The sequence below is a fragment of the Amyelois transitella genome, chromosome 25 (assembly GCF_032362555.1).
Source record: "Amyelois transitella isolate CPQ chromosome 25, ilAmyTran1.1, whole genome shotgun sequence".
Classification (NCBI taxonomy): Eukaryota; Metazoa; Arthropoda; class Insecta; order Lepidoptera; family Pyralidae; genus Amyelois; species Amyelois transitella.
Window position 1 is genome coordinate 846331 of NC_083528.1, and position 16859 is coordinate 863189.

General features: G+C 35.9%; 2 protein-coding genes across 2 annotated transcripts in view; one reads left to right on the plus strand and one right to left on the minus strand.

Annotated features, from left to right (window-relative positions):
• LOC106139633 (chloride channel protein 2) overlaps positions 1–16859 on the plus strand; it is a 183087-nt gene that overhangs the window by 149422 nt on the left and 16806 nt on the right. The window lies entirely within an intron of this gene.
• Positions 13997–16741, minus strand: LOC106139626 (DNA transposase THAP9). The gene is made up of 3 exons (XM_013341106.2): positions 16457–16741; positions 16031–16226; positions 13997–15629 (listed from the first exon to the last, which is right to left on the minus strand). The coding sequence occupies exons 1-3, from the start codon at positions 16534–16536 to the stop codon at positions 14916–14918; spliced, it is 990 nt and encodes a 329-aa protein (XP_013196560.1). The 5' UTR covers positions 16537–16741; the 3' UTR covers positions 13997–14915.

Here is a 16859-nt window from a genome sequence, read left to right on the forward strand (position 1 = left end):
TTTAGGCAATGTGGTAACAACCTATCAATATTTAAATCTCTATTATATCATTTAGCCATACAGCTGAACGTGGCCTTTCAGTCTTCGAGATTGTGAGCTCTGTCTACCCAAAGTAAGAGCCAAAGACGGGACTATATCTTCTTCCTCCTGGCTTCAGTCCCGGTTGCATCCTTACCACTCATCCATATCCATGGTCAAAGGCATACTCCGAATTCCTCTCCAGAGTGGTGAGGATGCAGCCGGGACTAAAGCTAGGAGGAAGAATGATTTTCATTGCTTTTCTGAGAAAAATCTCCAGGAGCAATAAATCTAAATGCGAATGAAACATGCGTTCTGATGACGTCAAGGCAAGTTTACAATCGGGATATAGTTTACGAGTTACGCGTTCGGCATACAAACACACATTCACTGTGGCACGTTGATTGACATTGACGATTGAGTTTAAAAAAATTGACGCATGGGACCACCACTGACGTGCTTTTTATTGAGATAGGTACTAGCTTCTACCCGCAACTTCGCCCGCGTGAATTTAGCGCCATCTACTAAAAACGTAATTATTTTCATGTATATATGTATATATATAGTAGTAGTAAGTTGTGGAATGAACTGCCTGCGTCTAAATTCCCTGACAAGTACAGTCCGTGAACATTCAAAAGCAGAAGAAATGGGTAGCTCTGGGATGGGCAATTAACATCTTCGTCTTCATCGTCACTTACCATAAGGTGAGAGGGAAGACAAATGCTTATAAAATGTATATATGACACTAGCTGTGCCCGCGCCTTCGTTCGCGTGGAATAGTTATTTTGGGCATCATTGAAGCCCTCAAGGATGAACAATTTCCCCCGTTTTTTCACATTTTCCATTATTTCTTCGCTCCTTATAGTTGCAGCGTGATGTAATATAGCCTAAAGCCTTCCTCGATAAATGGTCTATTCAACACAAAAAGAATTTTTCAATCGAACCAGTAGTTCCTGAGATTAGCACGTTCAAACAAACAAACTCTTCAGCTTTATAATATTAGTATAGATGGGATCTCAACCGGCAGCCGGTCGTAAAACATAAAACCAAATTTAATACTCCTCACAATGTCCCGATGTGACAACCAAGTTCAGATAAACCTGGTGCAAATTAGTACAATAGTACAAAGAAGAAGAAGAATTGACGTGGGATCTCAATCACGCTATTTACAACCGCAAATGGCGTCCAAAGGTTAAAATGAACAGAACCGAATGAACTTGCAACTCGCTCGATGACAAACAAAGTAGACGCACCTACACTTTGTCAGCCCCGCAAGGCATTCCACATCCGTTTAGTAATATTTCTGCTTTGTTGATAACACGAAATTAAACGCAATAGATAAGCGGAGTTGGACGTTGTACCACGATATCGTCCAACCATCGTCGAGGGTAAGTATCAATTAAGTACAAATCTTCTGTTACTATGTTTGTTTTTGCCAGCGACTTTATTCGCAATGTGACCTAATTATCTAGTGTCGGTGGTAACTTTAGGAAATTCTCTAAGTATTTAAAACTTTCCAAGGTACATATTTCGTCTTCCTAAACTAATCTTATGCCTATTAACTTCGGGAGTCAGTCTAAATTGCTGCTTTAATCTCAATTTCACCATTGAGCCGTCGAGACTCGAGACTGTTGGTTCTGTGTACCCCGCAAGCGTACGTAAGTAAAGCCGTGTGGTTCCCGGCAACAATAGAAAAAAGAATAGGACCACTCCATCACTTCGCCATGGATGTCGTAAAAGGCGACTAAGGGGTAGGCTTATAAACTTGGGCTTCTTTTAGTCGATGGGCTAGCAACCCGTCACTATTTGAATCTCAATTCAATCTTAATGCCAAAAAGCTGAACGTGGCCTATCAGTCTTTACAAGACTGTTGGCTCTGTCTACCCCGCAAGGGATATAGATGTGATTATATGTATGTATGTATGTATGTACGGGACGACGAATCACACAAATGTTAAAAGAAAAGGCGAGAAAAGGCGACAATGTATTTTAATATCTTTAGTCCGTGGACTGTGCCGTGTGGTTCTAATAGGGTGCAACTAAGTGACAACAACTGTTTCCATGATTCAATTTGGGTTAGATTCACCTGCACACGTTGCGGTCAGATGGGAGTCGCTTCGTGTAAAAACCTGACTCACCCAATACAGGATCATTGCCAAACGACGCACCCCAGGTCCCTTTCCAGAGAATATAACGCGATTAACAGCGGTAGAAGATGTAGGGGACTGTATCGTACATATATGTCTGTCTATCCCGTATGTGGGCAGACAGAGCACTTGAGAATATTGAAAAGGCCGCATTCAGCTGAACCTGACAGTATCAATTGACAACTGTGACGTCATCCCTACGATGAAGAGAGTTAATCGCATATCTTAATAGTAATAATCTAGCGTCAATACGTCAACTGTTACGGAAAATAATCTCTCTCTCTCTCTCTCTCTCTCTCTGTTTGGTAAATTTTTATCGATTTGTCAAATACTAAATTTTGAAAATAATAATGGATAATGATTGTTTTCTACCGTCATGCTAAAACAACATAACGATTAGTGAAAATAAAATAACAATTCATAGGTTATGTTTGCTGTCAATGTCAATAATGTCAAGTTGGTTTGGTTTTTGTAAACGCGGAAAATGTAGGCAAAGGTATGAAATTCGATATTTCTTCGATCCTAATAGTCTCTGCGTGATGTTATTTATATAGCTGATCGATAAATGGTCTATTCAACACAAAAATAATTATTCAATTCGAACCAGTAGTTCCTGAGATAAGCGCGTTCAAACTAACAAACAAACAAGCAAACTCTTCAGCTTTATAATATTAGTATAGATAAAAATAATATGTTTGAAATCAATTTGTTTTGATGCAGACGAAAAGGGGTTACTATAATATTATGCACATGTAATGCCCAGCTGTTATGGACTCACGTGTGCATATGTTGAATAACACAAGAGACTATGTTTCATAACTTTAGGGATGGGACTTCAATATCGATAGTCGTCAATCGCTTTATCGATAGTGTAATCAACTGAAATATATTAGACTAGCGGCCCGCCCCGGCTTCGCACGGGTGGACATATTTTTGTGTTTTATATTTTGAAATAAATTTATTTCAAAACAAATTTATGCCTATGTCACTTTTGAAGGTCTATTCTATATCTGTGCCAAATTTTATCAAAATCGGACCAGTAGTTTTTGAGTTTATTCCACACAAACATACAAAAATACAAATCTTTCCTCTTTATTATTAGTGTGGATTAAAAAAAAAACAATAATTTTTGTACCAAAACCGACTGTTTTTTATTTTTAAATCGTTTTAATGAGCAAGCAAGCATACCCACCTGACAACAAGTGATAACAGCAGTAACTCCAAAGTTCACATTTACATAAATAACGCTTCTTTCCAACAGGGGTAGGCACAGACTATGGATCTCTCTTATATGGTATACTAGAGGCCACCCGCGACTTCATCCGCATGGAAACCCTATCAATCCCGCGGGAACTCCGGGATAAAAAGCCTATATGTTATTCTGAGTTTTCGGCTACCTACATACCAAATTTCATCAAAATCGGTTCAGTAGTTTTTGTACTCATAACCTTTCGCATTTATAATATTATTAGGATATCTTGACGAAAACAGCTTTTTGACTCCAAGACATATCTCCTTCTTCAAACTGTTTTCATCCAATCCTGAATGTGGACCTTTAGCAACGCACGCCATACTTCTCATTCTTGAGCCTTCCTCATCATTCATTACCTTTCATCAATCTTGACCAGATCGTCCTTCCATCTGGTAAGTGATTACTCCAAAACATTTAAAGAACTATGTTGTATCAAAGGAATCAACCAAGTCAGAAACAACATTAAATATATATTTGTGTGGCGTGTGGTTCCCGGCAGCAATAGAAAAAAGAAAAGGACCACTCCATCTCTTTCCCATGGATGTCGTAAAAGGCAACTAAGGGATGGGCTTGGGATTCCTCTTTTAGGGCTAGCAACCTGTCTCTATTTGAATCTCAATTCTATCATTGAGCCAAACAGCTGAGCGTGGCCTATCAGTCTTTTAAAGACTGTTGGCTCCGTCTACCCCGCAAGGGATATTGACGTGATTATATCTATGTATGTGTAATAATTACCTGATTATACTTTTGCACTTTAATTATTATCAACGTAATCAGTAGACAATTGTGATGACTTTGATCGGAATGTACGCGATTTATTTTTATACAAAATGCTGCGTGATTATGGGATCTAGATAACAGGCCGGATTTGAAAATGTGACATAGTTATTTTTGATTCACCATTCTGCCATTTTCCCACCTACTCCTAACTCCAGAGATTCACTTAACCGCACGCGCAACGCCGTTTTCATCACCTGAAAAACTATCGCTGTCCCGTTTCATTTCATAATATAAAGTGAAACAGCGGTAATTTTGATATGCTACGAGGAGATATGATTTTATATATGTATAGTATATGAAGGCTTATAAACTTGGGATTCTTCTTTTAGGCGATGGGCTAGCAACTGTCACTATTTGAATCTCAATTCTATCACTGAGCCAAACAGCTGAGCGTGGCCTATCAGTCTTTTCAAGACTGGTGGCTCTGTCTACCCCGCTAGGGATATAGACGAGATCGTATATATGTATGTATTTAATGTATCTTGTATGTATGTATATGTGTATTTTGTTTGTAATGTAAGTATTGCAGTATGCATGTGCACTTTATCACACCACCAACTTAAAGTTTTTCTGTTCGGTCAGCTGGTAGACTGGTAGAGACCGGAAACAAACAAACAAACAAAACAAACTCTTCAGCTTTATAATATTAGTATAGATTTCACACGGGCGTAGCCGTTGTGGGCCGCTAGTTAGAAACATATCCGCTGCAATTTACTGCGAGGCTAACTCAATCTGTATAATTTGTCAAAAAAATAAATAAAAGAATAATAATAAAAATTTGGCAAAAACACTTCCCATTTTCACGACTTTGTATTAATTTATACGGGTTTCTATATAAAACTAATTATCCTTTGAAAGTTAATTGAGGAAAGTCATCCAGTTTTGATAAATATCCTATCACTATACTTATAATTCAATTATTATTGTCACTTGTAATTATTTACAATCACGAAAATACGGAAATTGTTTAAATTTTATGGCCTTATCCTTGTAATGTTCATTAATTATGATAAAATTGTGACAATATCGGGGTTTACGATTAACAAGATAATACCAATTATAATAAGACAAAACTAATTTAAATAATTATTAATGACATACAGAAATATATCTATTATAAAAGATGACGTAGAAGAGAATATGCAAAAAATAGGCGAGGCGGAAACAAATAAACAAACAGACGTTGATATTCAGGCAATACTTAAAGGCGTGATAAATCGGTTTTTCAGGGTAGGCAGAGACTTCATGTATTCACTTGTGTAGACCGCTGGCTGACTATTTTGATATTTTTTTTTATATCGTTTCAATAATTTGAAAATATCGATATATATATAAAAATAGGAGCACATCACTACAGCAATTGCGCGGAACTAAAGCGCCCATTGTGCACTCTTGGCCAGCGGTCAGGTGGTCAAGAAACCATCGGTCAGTGAAAATTGGACCGCACGCACTCTATACTATACTAAGACAGATCTCAAAATCATTTACTTGCCACGGTGTAGGTTAATCTATACTAATATTATAAAGCTGAAGAGTTGTTTGTTTGTTTATATTGCAACTATTAGGAGCGAAGAAATAATGGAAAATGTGAAAAAAACGGGAGAATTATTCATCCTTGAGGGCTTCAATTATGCCCAAAATAACTATTCCACGCGGACGCAGTCGCGGGCACAGCTAGTTGGTTATAAAATGAACTAATCCTACGGGCCTTACTTTCATATCCTACTTCTTCCTCCTGGCTTTAGTCCCGGTTGCATCCTCATCACTCTGGAGAGGAGCTCGGGGTATGCCTTTGACCATGGATCCTGGATTGGATGAGTCAGGTTTTTACACGAAGCGACTCCCATCTGACCTCCGCAATCTGCTGGTAACCCTAACCCGTATTGGATCGATCATGGTTACACATCCAGTTGCCTGAATGTGAAGGTTTCCTCACGATGTTTTTCCTCACTGTAAGAGCATCAGTATTCAACCTAATGTACATATCTTCTAAAACAGTAATTGGAACAAGGCAGAGGTGGGATTTGAACCTGTTTCTTCTTACTTTTCTTTCATATACTACTATTAATAAAGATGCGATTTTTATTAAGGATATGTGGATGTGATTTTGTATCTCTTTCACGCAAAAACTACTGAATGATGATTTTAATGTAAGTAATTAGTTTACAGTTAGGTAAAAGGATTCAGTTACATTATGTGTAAATCCAGGTAAAATTGACCCGAAATTCCTATGGAAGCAAAGCCCCGCATCGATGTTAGTACTTGTACATATATATATAAAAACAAATAAGTTAGTATATCTGAAAAAAATCTACTTTGGATTGGACTGTTCTGAACAGTCATCAATATTTTAATCAAATAAAGCAAATTGTAAACGTTACAACACACCAACAAATAAAAAATTAAAAGAGAAAATAGATTATTGGAGGACGCTCCAGTTAAGTCCGCCGACGAGAGTTAGCTCTTAAATTTAAGAAGAAGAATCAGTCATCATTTTTCTGGATACAAAACATGTCTAAAGTGTGCGCGCGCGCAGCATCCAACCGATGTTGATGTCACACGTCGGCAAGTTACGTAAAGTATATCCAAATGTGGAACTCATTTGCAATGCTCATTTCAATATTTAGCCATACATGCACAATGTACATACTCCGCTTGCTTATATATGTGAACATCAAAGGCAGTGGCATATTTACCAGCAGGCAGAGTAGGCTGTAGCCTAGGGCGGCGATTTTGAGGGGGCGGCAAATTCAGGCACAAAAATGTTTGTTTGCTTACAGAAATAAAAAAATACCTACTTAATTATATAACATTATTTAGATTTTTTAATAATAAAATTCGACATTAGACCTCCACCTTATTTTCTTCGTGTGGGGTATTGAAATGCAGAGATGAAGAGAGAAGAATGCAGAGGCAAATTTGTTAATCTGTCACTGATTATAGGGAAACTAACATATTTTAGCGGAGTGGCGAAGTCTGGATAGGCTTACAAACTAGGGATTCTTTTTTAGGCGATGGGTTAGCAACCTGTCACTATTTGAATCTCAATTCTATCATTAAGCCAAATAGCTGAACGTGGCCATTCAGTCTTTTCAAGACTGTTGGCTCTGTCTACCCCGCAAGGGATATGAACGTGATCATATGTATGTATGTATGTGGCGAAGTATGAATACACAAGAAAATTTAAAAAAGAAATCCTAATCATGATTCAGATCTCTTGATCTCAGATATCTTGATGAAGGCCCTTAGTTTTCCATTACTACAGACATCGGAACAGCCAATATTTGTGGCTGATTCAACAAATACGTGTAGACGCCATTGTCTGTCAACAAGCAACCGTTGCAAAACCATAGAGAAACAGAGGAATATTTCGAAAACTCTCGCATAAATAACATTTTCATTCGAATCTCTATGCTTGCTTGTAAGTACATAGATTGCGTCCTATGTGAAAACAAGCGCATACATATAATCACGTCTTAATCTCTAACAGAGTAGACAGAGCCAACGGTCTTTTAAAAAATTTGAGACTACGTCTGTATGGCTATGTAATAGAATTGAGATTTAAATAGTGACAGACTGGTAGCTAATTGCCTAGAAGAACAATTCGAAATTAGTTTAATAGCTTATCCCTCAGTCGCCTTTTACGACATCCATGGGAAAGTGATGGAGTGGTCCTATTCTTTAGTGCCATAACCATACCATACGTATTGTGTTTTGAACTTAAAATTAATAAGAGTAGAAACGGAGAACGTATATAACGATAAGAGGGACTAAGGTAAGGTTGGTTCAATCATTCATTCATATAATCACGTCTATATCCCTTGCGGGGTAGACATAGCCAGCAGTCTTGAAAGACTGACATGTCACGTTCAGCTGTTAGGCCTTTATGATAGAATTTAGATTTAAATGGTGACAGGTTGCTAGCCCATCGCCTAAAAGTAGAATCCCAAGTTTATAAGCCTATCGCCCTTAGCGAGATCTTAGATCTTGGAAAGAGATCGAATGGTCCGATTCTTTTTTTATATTAGTGCCGGGAACCACACGGCACGGTCAGGTTGGTTATCATAGTAATTTCACGGTCGGTAAGACCAGTTAGGACTTTCTATTAGATATACATCGTATGCATCCAGCAAACATTAAACTCTTGAGATAAACATGGTATTTGTTCACAGAAACCAAATTGATAATTTAAATAAAAGATTTTTTTACGCATCTCGCACTATAAAACACACAATCATACAATCACGCCTTTTTCCCACTGAGGTAGACAGAGACTGTGGATTTCCACCTGCCACGATACTTACAAACCTCTCCCGCTTCCTTCACACTCATCACTCTTATCTATCATACATACATATAATCACGTCTATATTCCTTGCGGGGCAGACTAGATCCAACAGTCTTCAGTCTTAAAAAATACTTTAACGCCGCGTTCAGCTGTATGTCTTCATGATGTAATCTAGATATATACATACATATAATCATGTCTATATCACTTGCGGGTTAGACAGAGCCAACAGTTTTAAAAAAGACTGATAGGCCACGTTCAGCTGTTAGGCTTAATGATAGAATTGAGATTCAAATAGTTACAGGTTGCTAGCCCATCGCCCAAAAATAATCTCAAGATATACATATTGCCTATTTTGGAAATAAGTTCCGTAGCCAAGCAAAACATAGTACCTACAGTTAGTAACGTAGTTGCAATGTAGTGCTAAGCTATTGGAAATAGGTTTCAGACCCAACGAGGCATAGATAATAGAGGCCGAATATCGCAATGGTTTCGCAAAGCCCGTCTTCCGAGCGAACTGGTTTGGTAAGCGACCTGACTTCCGTTGGGTACTTATTGCAATGTGAGACAAGTGTACTAATTAATTCATAATTCCATAATGTACAATGTCTATGTGCCGTGTGGTTCCCGGCACCAATAAAAAACAAAAATATAGGACCACTCCATCAATTTGTTCGTGGATGTCGTAAATGACCCCTCCGGGATAGAGGCGTGATTTTATGTATGTATGTCGTAAATGGCAACTAAGGGATAGGATTTTTAACTTGGGATTCTTCTTTTAGGCGACGGGCAAAAAACCTGTCACTATTTGAATCTCAATTCTATCATTAAGCCAAACAGCTGAACGTGGCCTATTATTCTTTTCAATACTCTGGCTCTGGCTCTGTCTACCCCGCAAGGGATATAGACGTGATAATACATATGTTAGTTGCCGCCATTGCTAGTGATTTGTTTATTTTATAACTTTGAACTATTTTCTTGTTACTGCTTAAATTTCTAGGTATGCAATAAAGATATTACAAACAAACAAACAAACATGTATGTATGTAGTACTGTATTCTATACTATTAGCAAAGGTATGGCATTTAGGTAAAACGTCGCAGGTAAGAGATCCCACTTAGGGATAAGCCCGCCCGTACTTACTCTATCTGCTTTGTGCTGTTTTGTATGTTTTACTCTTACCTATGGTGCAATAAAGAGTTTTATCTATCTATCTATCTCCGTCATAATAGAGTAATTAAATTCATTTAACAATTATGTCAGGAGCTTAAGGTTAACCATAATAGGTTAACCATTGTTCTGAGACAATCATTATTAAATAAAACCACTATAATATTATCGTACGTTAACTCCTGCGTGTTCGCTACAACATGCGGATATGTTGAAATCGCACAGAAAATCCGAGTTACATATAGATAAATACATAATTACTGTAATTAATTAGTTTTTTTTTTCTTCTATCATCTTATTATCATGTTCCGTGTGATTCCCGGCACCAATACAAAAAATAATAGGACCACTCCATCTCTTTCCCATGGATGTCGTAAAAGGCGACTAAGGTACAGGCTTACAAACTTGGGATTTCTTTTTTAAGGCGATGGGCTAGCAACCTGTCACTATTTGAATGTCTATTACATTATAAAACCATGCAGCTGAACGTGGCCTTTCGGTCTTTTCAATATTTCTGGCTCTTTCTACTCCGTAAGTCCGTAAGGAATATAGATGTGTACATATATATATATGTAAATTAACATACTAGAATAACGAAATAACTAGTTTTTACACGGAAGTTATTATCAAAATTTTTGTTTACAATTTACTGCTTTTGTTTGTCGCTGTTTGTATATCATCATTATTTTCAACAGCTGTTAATAATGTCTTCGCGTAAATCCAGTTCTATGTCCAGTTTTTGGATTCTGTAGCTCTGCAGAATGATCCTTCAAAATTCAAAATTTTTATTCATTACTATAAGATACTATACTCGTATATCGCTTTATAATTGTCAAAACGTATGGTTTAACAACATTGGTTGACGTCAAATAAATTACTTAAAACTAAGTTTACTGCCGCTTCCAAGGCGTCAGTGCAGAAGGAGCGGTAACAAACTGCACTGCAGCTGCTTCATGCAAAGACCTGTAATATGAAGCGAGTCCCACTTGACTTTCGCAACCTCTGCAAGGGAAGTTAACCATATTGGATCATGGATACACAACCAGCCCACATAACATGGCACGCGCGACGCCACTTTTATCGCGCGAAATTAATAAATAACGGGATTTTTCGTTGTAGCCGGGAAGAGACCCGGGTTTATACTTACAAGTTATACATAAATAAAATCTCTTTCGCAGAGGGGTAGGCAGAGACTACATCTTTCACTTGCCACGATCCTTGCATACTTCTTGCGCTTCATCCACATTCAATATTTTAGTATTTACTAATAACTATAGGCCGCTCGCGACTTCGTCCGCGTGGAATCAAGCCCGCGGGAACTCCGGGATAAAAAGTAGCCTTTATGTTATTCTGGGTCTTCAGCTACCTACATACCAAATTTCATTATAACCAGTTCACTAGTTTTTGCGTGAAAGAGTAACAAACATCCATACTGACATCCTGTCATAGTCACAAACTTTCGCATTTATTATATTATGTAGTAGGATTAATTTCATAAAGTAAAACATGTAATCTCGTCTTTCAAAGTCGGTTAAGTGACTCATATACATTGTAACGCAAGGCAATGTGCTAAAGAGGATATCATTATTAGTGGTGCCTCATTCAATAGCTGAACACAAAGGAACAAAGGAAATCTGATGGTAAAGCCGATGACCTTCATGACATTACGAAGACTTGGGTTTGGTTCCCGACGAGGGAAAAAAACTAATTCCTTTAAAAGTTGTTTACTATTTTGTAATGTTTTTATTGTACACATGATATAAATAGTATGACAATATAATTTTTTATTTTAATTATTAAAAATTTAAACTTGCATACATACATACATATGGTCACGTCTATATCCCTTTGCGGGGTAGACAGAGCCAACAGTCTTGAAAAGACTGAATGGCCACATTCAGCTATTTGGCTTAATGATAGAATTGAGATTCCAATAGTGACAGGTTGCTAGCCCATCGCCTAAAAAAGAATCCCAAGTTTGTTAGCCTATCCCTTAGTCGCCTTTTACGACATCCACGGGAAAGAGATGGAGTGGTCCTATTCTTTTTTGTATTGGTGCCGGGAACCACACGGCTGATTTAAACTTATAAGAAACAAATGTGAAAATTTGTTGATTCTCATTCATCTTTCTCACAGAACTAATCTCCATGAAAATTTGTCCATGATATTTTTTTACTCTTCAGATTTTGATGCCCTACGAACTTGAAAATTCTATTGACTGATCCTATATCCATTTAAAATGTAATCAAAATCAGACCATCAGTTTTAAAGTTATTGTGTAATAAACATATTACAAAAAATATATTTTTGCTTCAAGTTGATTGGTTGATAAAACACATTTGTGGTCTTGTGTGACTATTTTAATGTGTTTGTGGTGAAACAATTTATCTTATCAATCAAGCTTGCCATAGACAAATTACTTAATCATGATTATCAATTAATTTTATTGATTCAAAAACTTCAGTTTATTTCACTAAATTTTAATACATACAAAAAATCATGCCTCTCTCCCGGAGGGGTAGGCAGAGTCTAAATCTTTCCACTTGCCACAATCTCTGCATACTTCCTTCGTTTCATCCACATTCATAACTCTCTTCATGCAAACTCTTGCTAAATTCTAATATTTGTATTTAAAAAAAAGTTAATATACTTTATTTTACAAGTTTTTTGCAGGTTACACTCTCATGGGAATTTCAAGAAAAAAGGTTGCCCATGTTAATTCATTACAAACAAATCAATATTCTTCATATTATTAGTACCTATATTTATGTTTGGATTGTTGATATAAGGATTAAGATTTTCTTTTGTTTCAATTACAAAATATTAAAAATGAGCTTTAAAATGCGACATTAACGCGAAAAATCTCACTTTTTTTCCTCGCCATACGGGTAGTTTTCGTAAATCCTGTCTCACAGCTCTCCTGTATTCTCTAAAATCTAAGAGAAATGGACATATTCTGTTTGTGACCAAAAGATTCGGCTGAGCGTTTTAATAACAGTGTAAAATATTCTTATTGGAGTCTTGTTGGATAGGGGCATTAACAGTAAAAAGCGGAATCATATGCTTAAACAAAAACATATTGAGTTAATTTTAAGGATAAAGAATTGATTGTACTTACAGTAGACTTCTTTTGTGTTTACACAAGTTAATGGATGTTGTTTATTGCCTACTTATAGCTCTATTATTTTAATTTCAAGTTAATCTCAACTCCTTATTTAGTCAATCACAAACACTAGACAACACATCACTCGTATTATTAATCACACAATTATTTTGTTAGTTTATTTACATTTCAATTTGAAAATAATGAAAAGAAGCAAATTATTTACTTCACCATTTCCCATTTTACTTGCTTGGTGACACTGACAGTATTGACAATGACTGTTACAGCTCGCTTCGTAAAAAAAACAAAGAATTGCAAGGAAAAAAACCAGATAATGCTAAGGATCCACAGCGTACATTTGTAGAGCTGGGACAACCAATAAAAGTAATTTAAAATTTGTAAAGTACCAAAAAAAACGCTACTGCTAGAAAACCTCTCTTAACGCTGTGCTTAAAATTATATTGTAAGACCATTGCATACCTAGGGTCCTTAATAAAAAAATATTTGTATTTGTACCCCTATGTACATCTCAATTTCCAAATTTAAAGTAGCTAGCGGCGCTAACGGCCAACCCTGAGGCTTGGGTTATAGGTTTAGTGAATCAATTAGTTTAATCTTTTATACCTATAAATACATATTTTCTGATACATTATTTACAAAGAAGTGAACATGGCAAGCATATCAATTTATTTTATTCTTTAATGCACAGTTTAGAACGCGTATTCTAAGAACTAACTTTCTGTATATCGAAATTCTGTGTAACTTCTGTCTGTATGAGAGTGTACAACCACAAAAAAAATATAGGACCATAGAAATACCATACTGTACTTTAAAACTACAGTAATACAATAACTATAAGGAGCGTCTTACGACCCACGCACGTTGCATGACGACGACACATCATTTTGTGCAGTTCTGTTAAACTGTAACACTCAGAATTGAGATGTTAGGTGTATGAAATTATAATGGATGGGTGGAGGCTGATGGTGATTTGTATCATCAGTTGCGATAAAACATTCCGAATGTCGTAAAATGCGACTCATGAATAGGCTTATTCCTCTTGTAGGCGATGGGCTAGCAACCTGTCATTATTAGAATCTCAATTCCTTTCAGTAAGCCAAGCTGAACATAGCCTTTCTTTTCGAGACGGTTGGCTCCGTCTACCCCACATCCTTTGTGGGGTATAGACGTGACTATATCTATATGTACGTAGGTATGCATAAAAGTAAACAATAAAGTGATCAAATAGGTTTATTGCAAGTGATTTTGAATTTACAGTTTTACAAAGGGACCTGCAGTATTTTACATTGACACGACTAATGGCTTTTCTCTATTAACTCTGAGTTTAAGGGCCTTATAAACGTGACGATTTTTCGCGCCATCCAGTATAACGCATAAAATTGGTGTCATTCATTTACACAAACCAATCGAGTAAACCAGTTCATTTATATTTATAAAATATACTAACACAAAGTTTAAGTTCAGTGTGTGTTAAAAACGAAACTAGTGTAATTACTTAATGGCTTCGACGGGGACACATCCAAATATTTGTACGCCTGATTATAAGGCTGAATGCATGTACTCAATTATATCGTGACCATCTAGTTGTAAAAATTGTATTCTAACACATAAATGATTTGATTTGATTTGACACATGTTCTCCCACGAAGCCAATACACTGCACCAGTGGGGTTTTATAATAAATTTGGAATGGTTCTAACACAATGGACTCACTTTGTAAATGGCCCTTTACTAAGGAGTTAGAAATAGAATGACGTTTAATAAGGCATATTGGGTGAAAAGGTTAAGAAAATACATAATATGTTTTCTTGTGGTGGGTGTTGACATCTGGGACACAGTTTCATAACTTCAGCAGATGTCATCGTTATCCTATGTTACTTAATTTGTAATTGTTCTTGTTTTCGAAATAAAATATTTTGAAATTTTTTTTTTTTTTTTTTGTATATTATCATATTCACATTTCTTTTTATCCTGATTTACAAAATGTTTAGGCAATATCTTACATACATTGATAACACGCCTGTTTACCAAAGGGTGAGGAAAAAATTAAATCACTCCACTTGTTACGATTCCTTCTTCCATTTCGCTTTATCCACATTTGTAACTCTCTTCACGTAGATTCTGGGTACTCTTAGGCTATGACTTTTTAGGAAGACAATAGACAAACCTTGTCAAGGGAACCCCAGTCTGCATTTTACTATTCTTTAAATTCAAGTTTTCTTTGCGTACAGCAATGATTAGTTCTTCTAATTTACATTTTTTTTTTTCTAAGCGTCTCAATTTTTTCGTCAGAGCTTTGACCTTCATTAGACGTTGTGCTGATATAGATTTCTGCTTTTCGAGGGCTTTCTCTAGCCTATACACTCTAACTGGCAACATCGCAGTGTTCTCTGATATCATATTATGATTTTGAAATGTCGTCTTAACCTTTTTTAAATGAGTTTGATGCATTGAGATTTCATTATTTGCTTCTTGTAGTTCTAAATTGTCTTTATCATCTTCATCATCATCTTGACATTCAAGGTATTCTTCATTAAGATGTTCCTCAAGTAAGCATTCCTCTGGTTCGTCAGTTTCAATCTTTAATGGGTCTCTTATTGGGTTATTGCTGCTTGACGCTGCTTCTCTATTGGCGAAATCCGCTTCTGTATCATCTTCAACATTAATGGGATTTCCTGTTTTTTGCTTTAGCATGAGAACGTTTCGAGGTAAAACTGACATAGATATAGGTGCATTTGATATTTTTTGTCTTTCATCTTCTGTTTCGCTCTCATTCAATGAAGAATAAATTTTATTCTTAACAGCTACCTCAAGGTAAAGATTATTGCCATTCTTTTTGACACCAACATCCTGTAATAATTAAATTCTATGTTAAAAAATATTTTATGGTGTGTAAAGACAGCAGCCAAGTATAACCAATGGATACTACTGCATTGTAGGCAACATACTATATTAATGTTACTATTTTATTTTAATGATAACCAGCACAGAAAGCTGGCATGCATGCATACATATGCAATAACAACATTTGTCATGATTGGTTTAATTCGCAAAAAACATAGCATTTTTATTGTAAATTATATTTATTTGTTTTGCTAAAGTATACATATATTACAGTGCTTTTCATTTGATAGTGTATAGGTATATATAATATATTCCTGAACTTTTGGTCCTACATATTTAAAATTTATAATCTCCTTTGGTAGTATACTTTTTACAAAATTCACAACTCGTTTTTTCAACAAACTTACCAAATATCCTTCCCTTTTGACCAAATGTAAAGTTGGTACAGCATATTCATTCAGCGTTCTACACTCAGCATCAATGAAGTAAAAGTTTGCAAAATGTTTGGAACAGATCATATCACCTTCCTGCCATTTATAGTTGTCACGGCTCATTGAAACTGCATTGATCCATTTCTGCTTTCTATATGTGACATCGGGGAATCTGGAATGCAATAAAAAAAATATCATCTTTTCCATTCCCATCTGCATTTTCTTGTGGTCTTTGAGTCTTGTTTTTATGTCCCTTATTTGATGATAAGGGATACGGTGTAAGAAGCCGTAAGGAATGACGACATGATAGTGTTTGTTTATAAGTAAGAATCCACTAACAAGATTTTTACAAAACATAAGCAAATAATTGTCATAGTAAAGAATCAAATAAAGAAGACTTACCGATGAAAGCTTATTTTTTCTTTGGTATTCTTTTGAAAATGCGATGAACATCCTAATATAACGCAGGCCAAAGAGTACATGTTCCCCTTTATTATATGAATTCAGTTTTAAAATTATTCAAAAACATATATATTTAACCCATATAGGATCTAGTAATACCGATCATGAGTATGTTTACTCAAATTGTATTTAGTCATTTATTTGATTGCTTTGTCTCTCAAATCAACAAAATAGTTATCATTTTAAAGCATCGACAATTCCAAAAAACCAAACATACACATTGACATGACAATCTTGGTTCATTGACACTGACAGAATGCACTGACATTAACGTTGATTTAAGTGCATGGATATGCATAGGAAAGATAATGGAAGGAATAGGAGAAAGACCAAACCAAAGAGA

Bases quoted from the DNA above. Each gene is read 5' to 3' on its own strand.
- LOC106139626 (XM_013341106.2), bottom strand. From the start codon at position 16,536: ATGTACTCTTTGGCCTGCGTTATATTAGGATGTTCATCGCATTTTCAA. The intron at 16,227-16,456 runs GTAAGTCTTCTT...ATTGCATTCCAG, and splicing joins GAAAAAATAAGCTTTCATCG to ATTCCCCGATGTCACATATA. The intron at 15,630-16,030 runs GTAAGTTTGTTG...TAATTATTACAG, and splicing joins TCAAAAGGGAAGGATATTTG to GATGTTGGTGTCAAAAAGAA.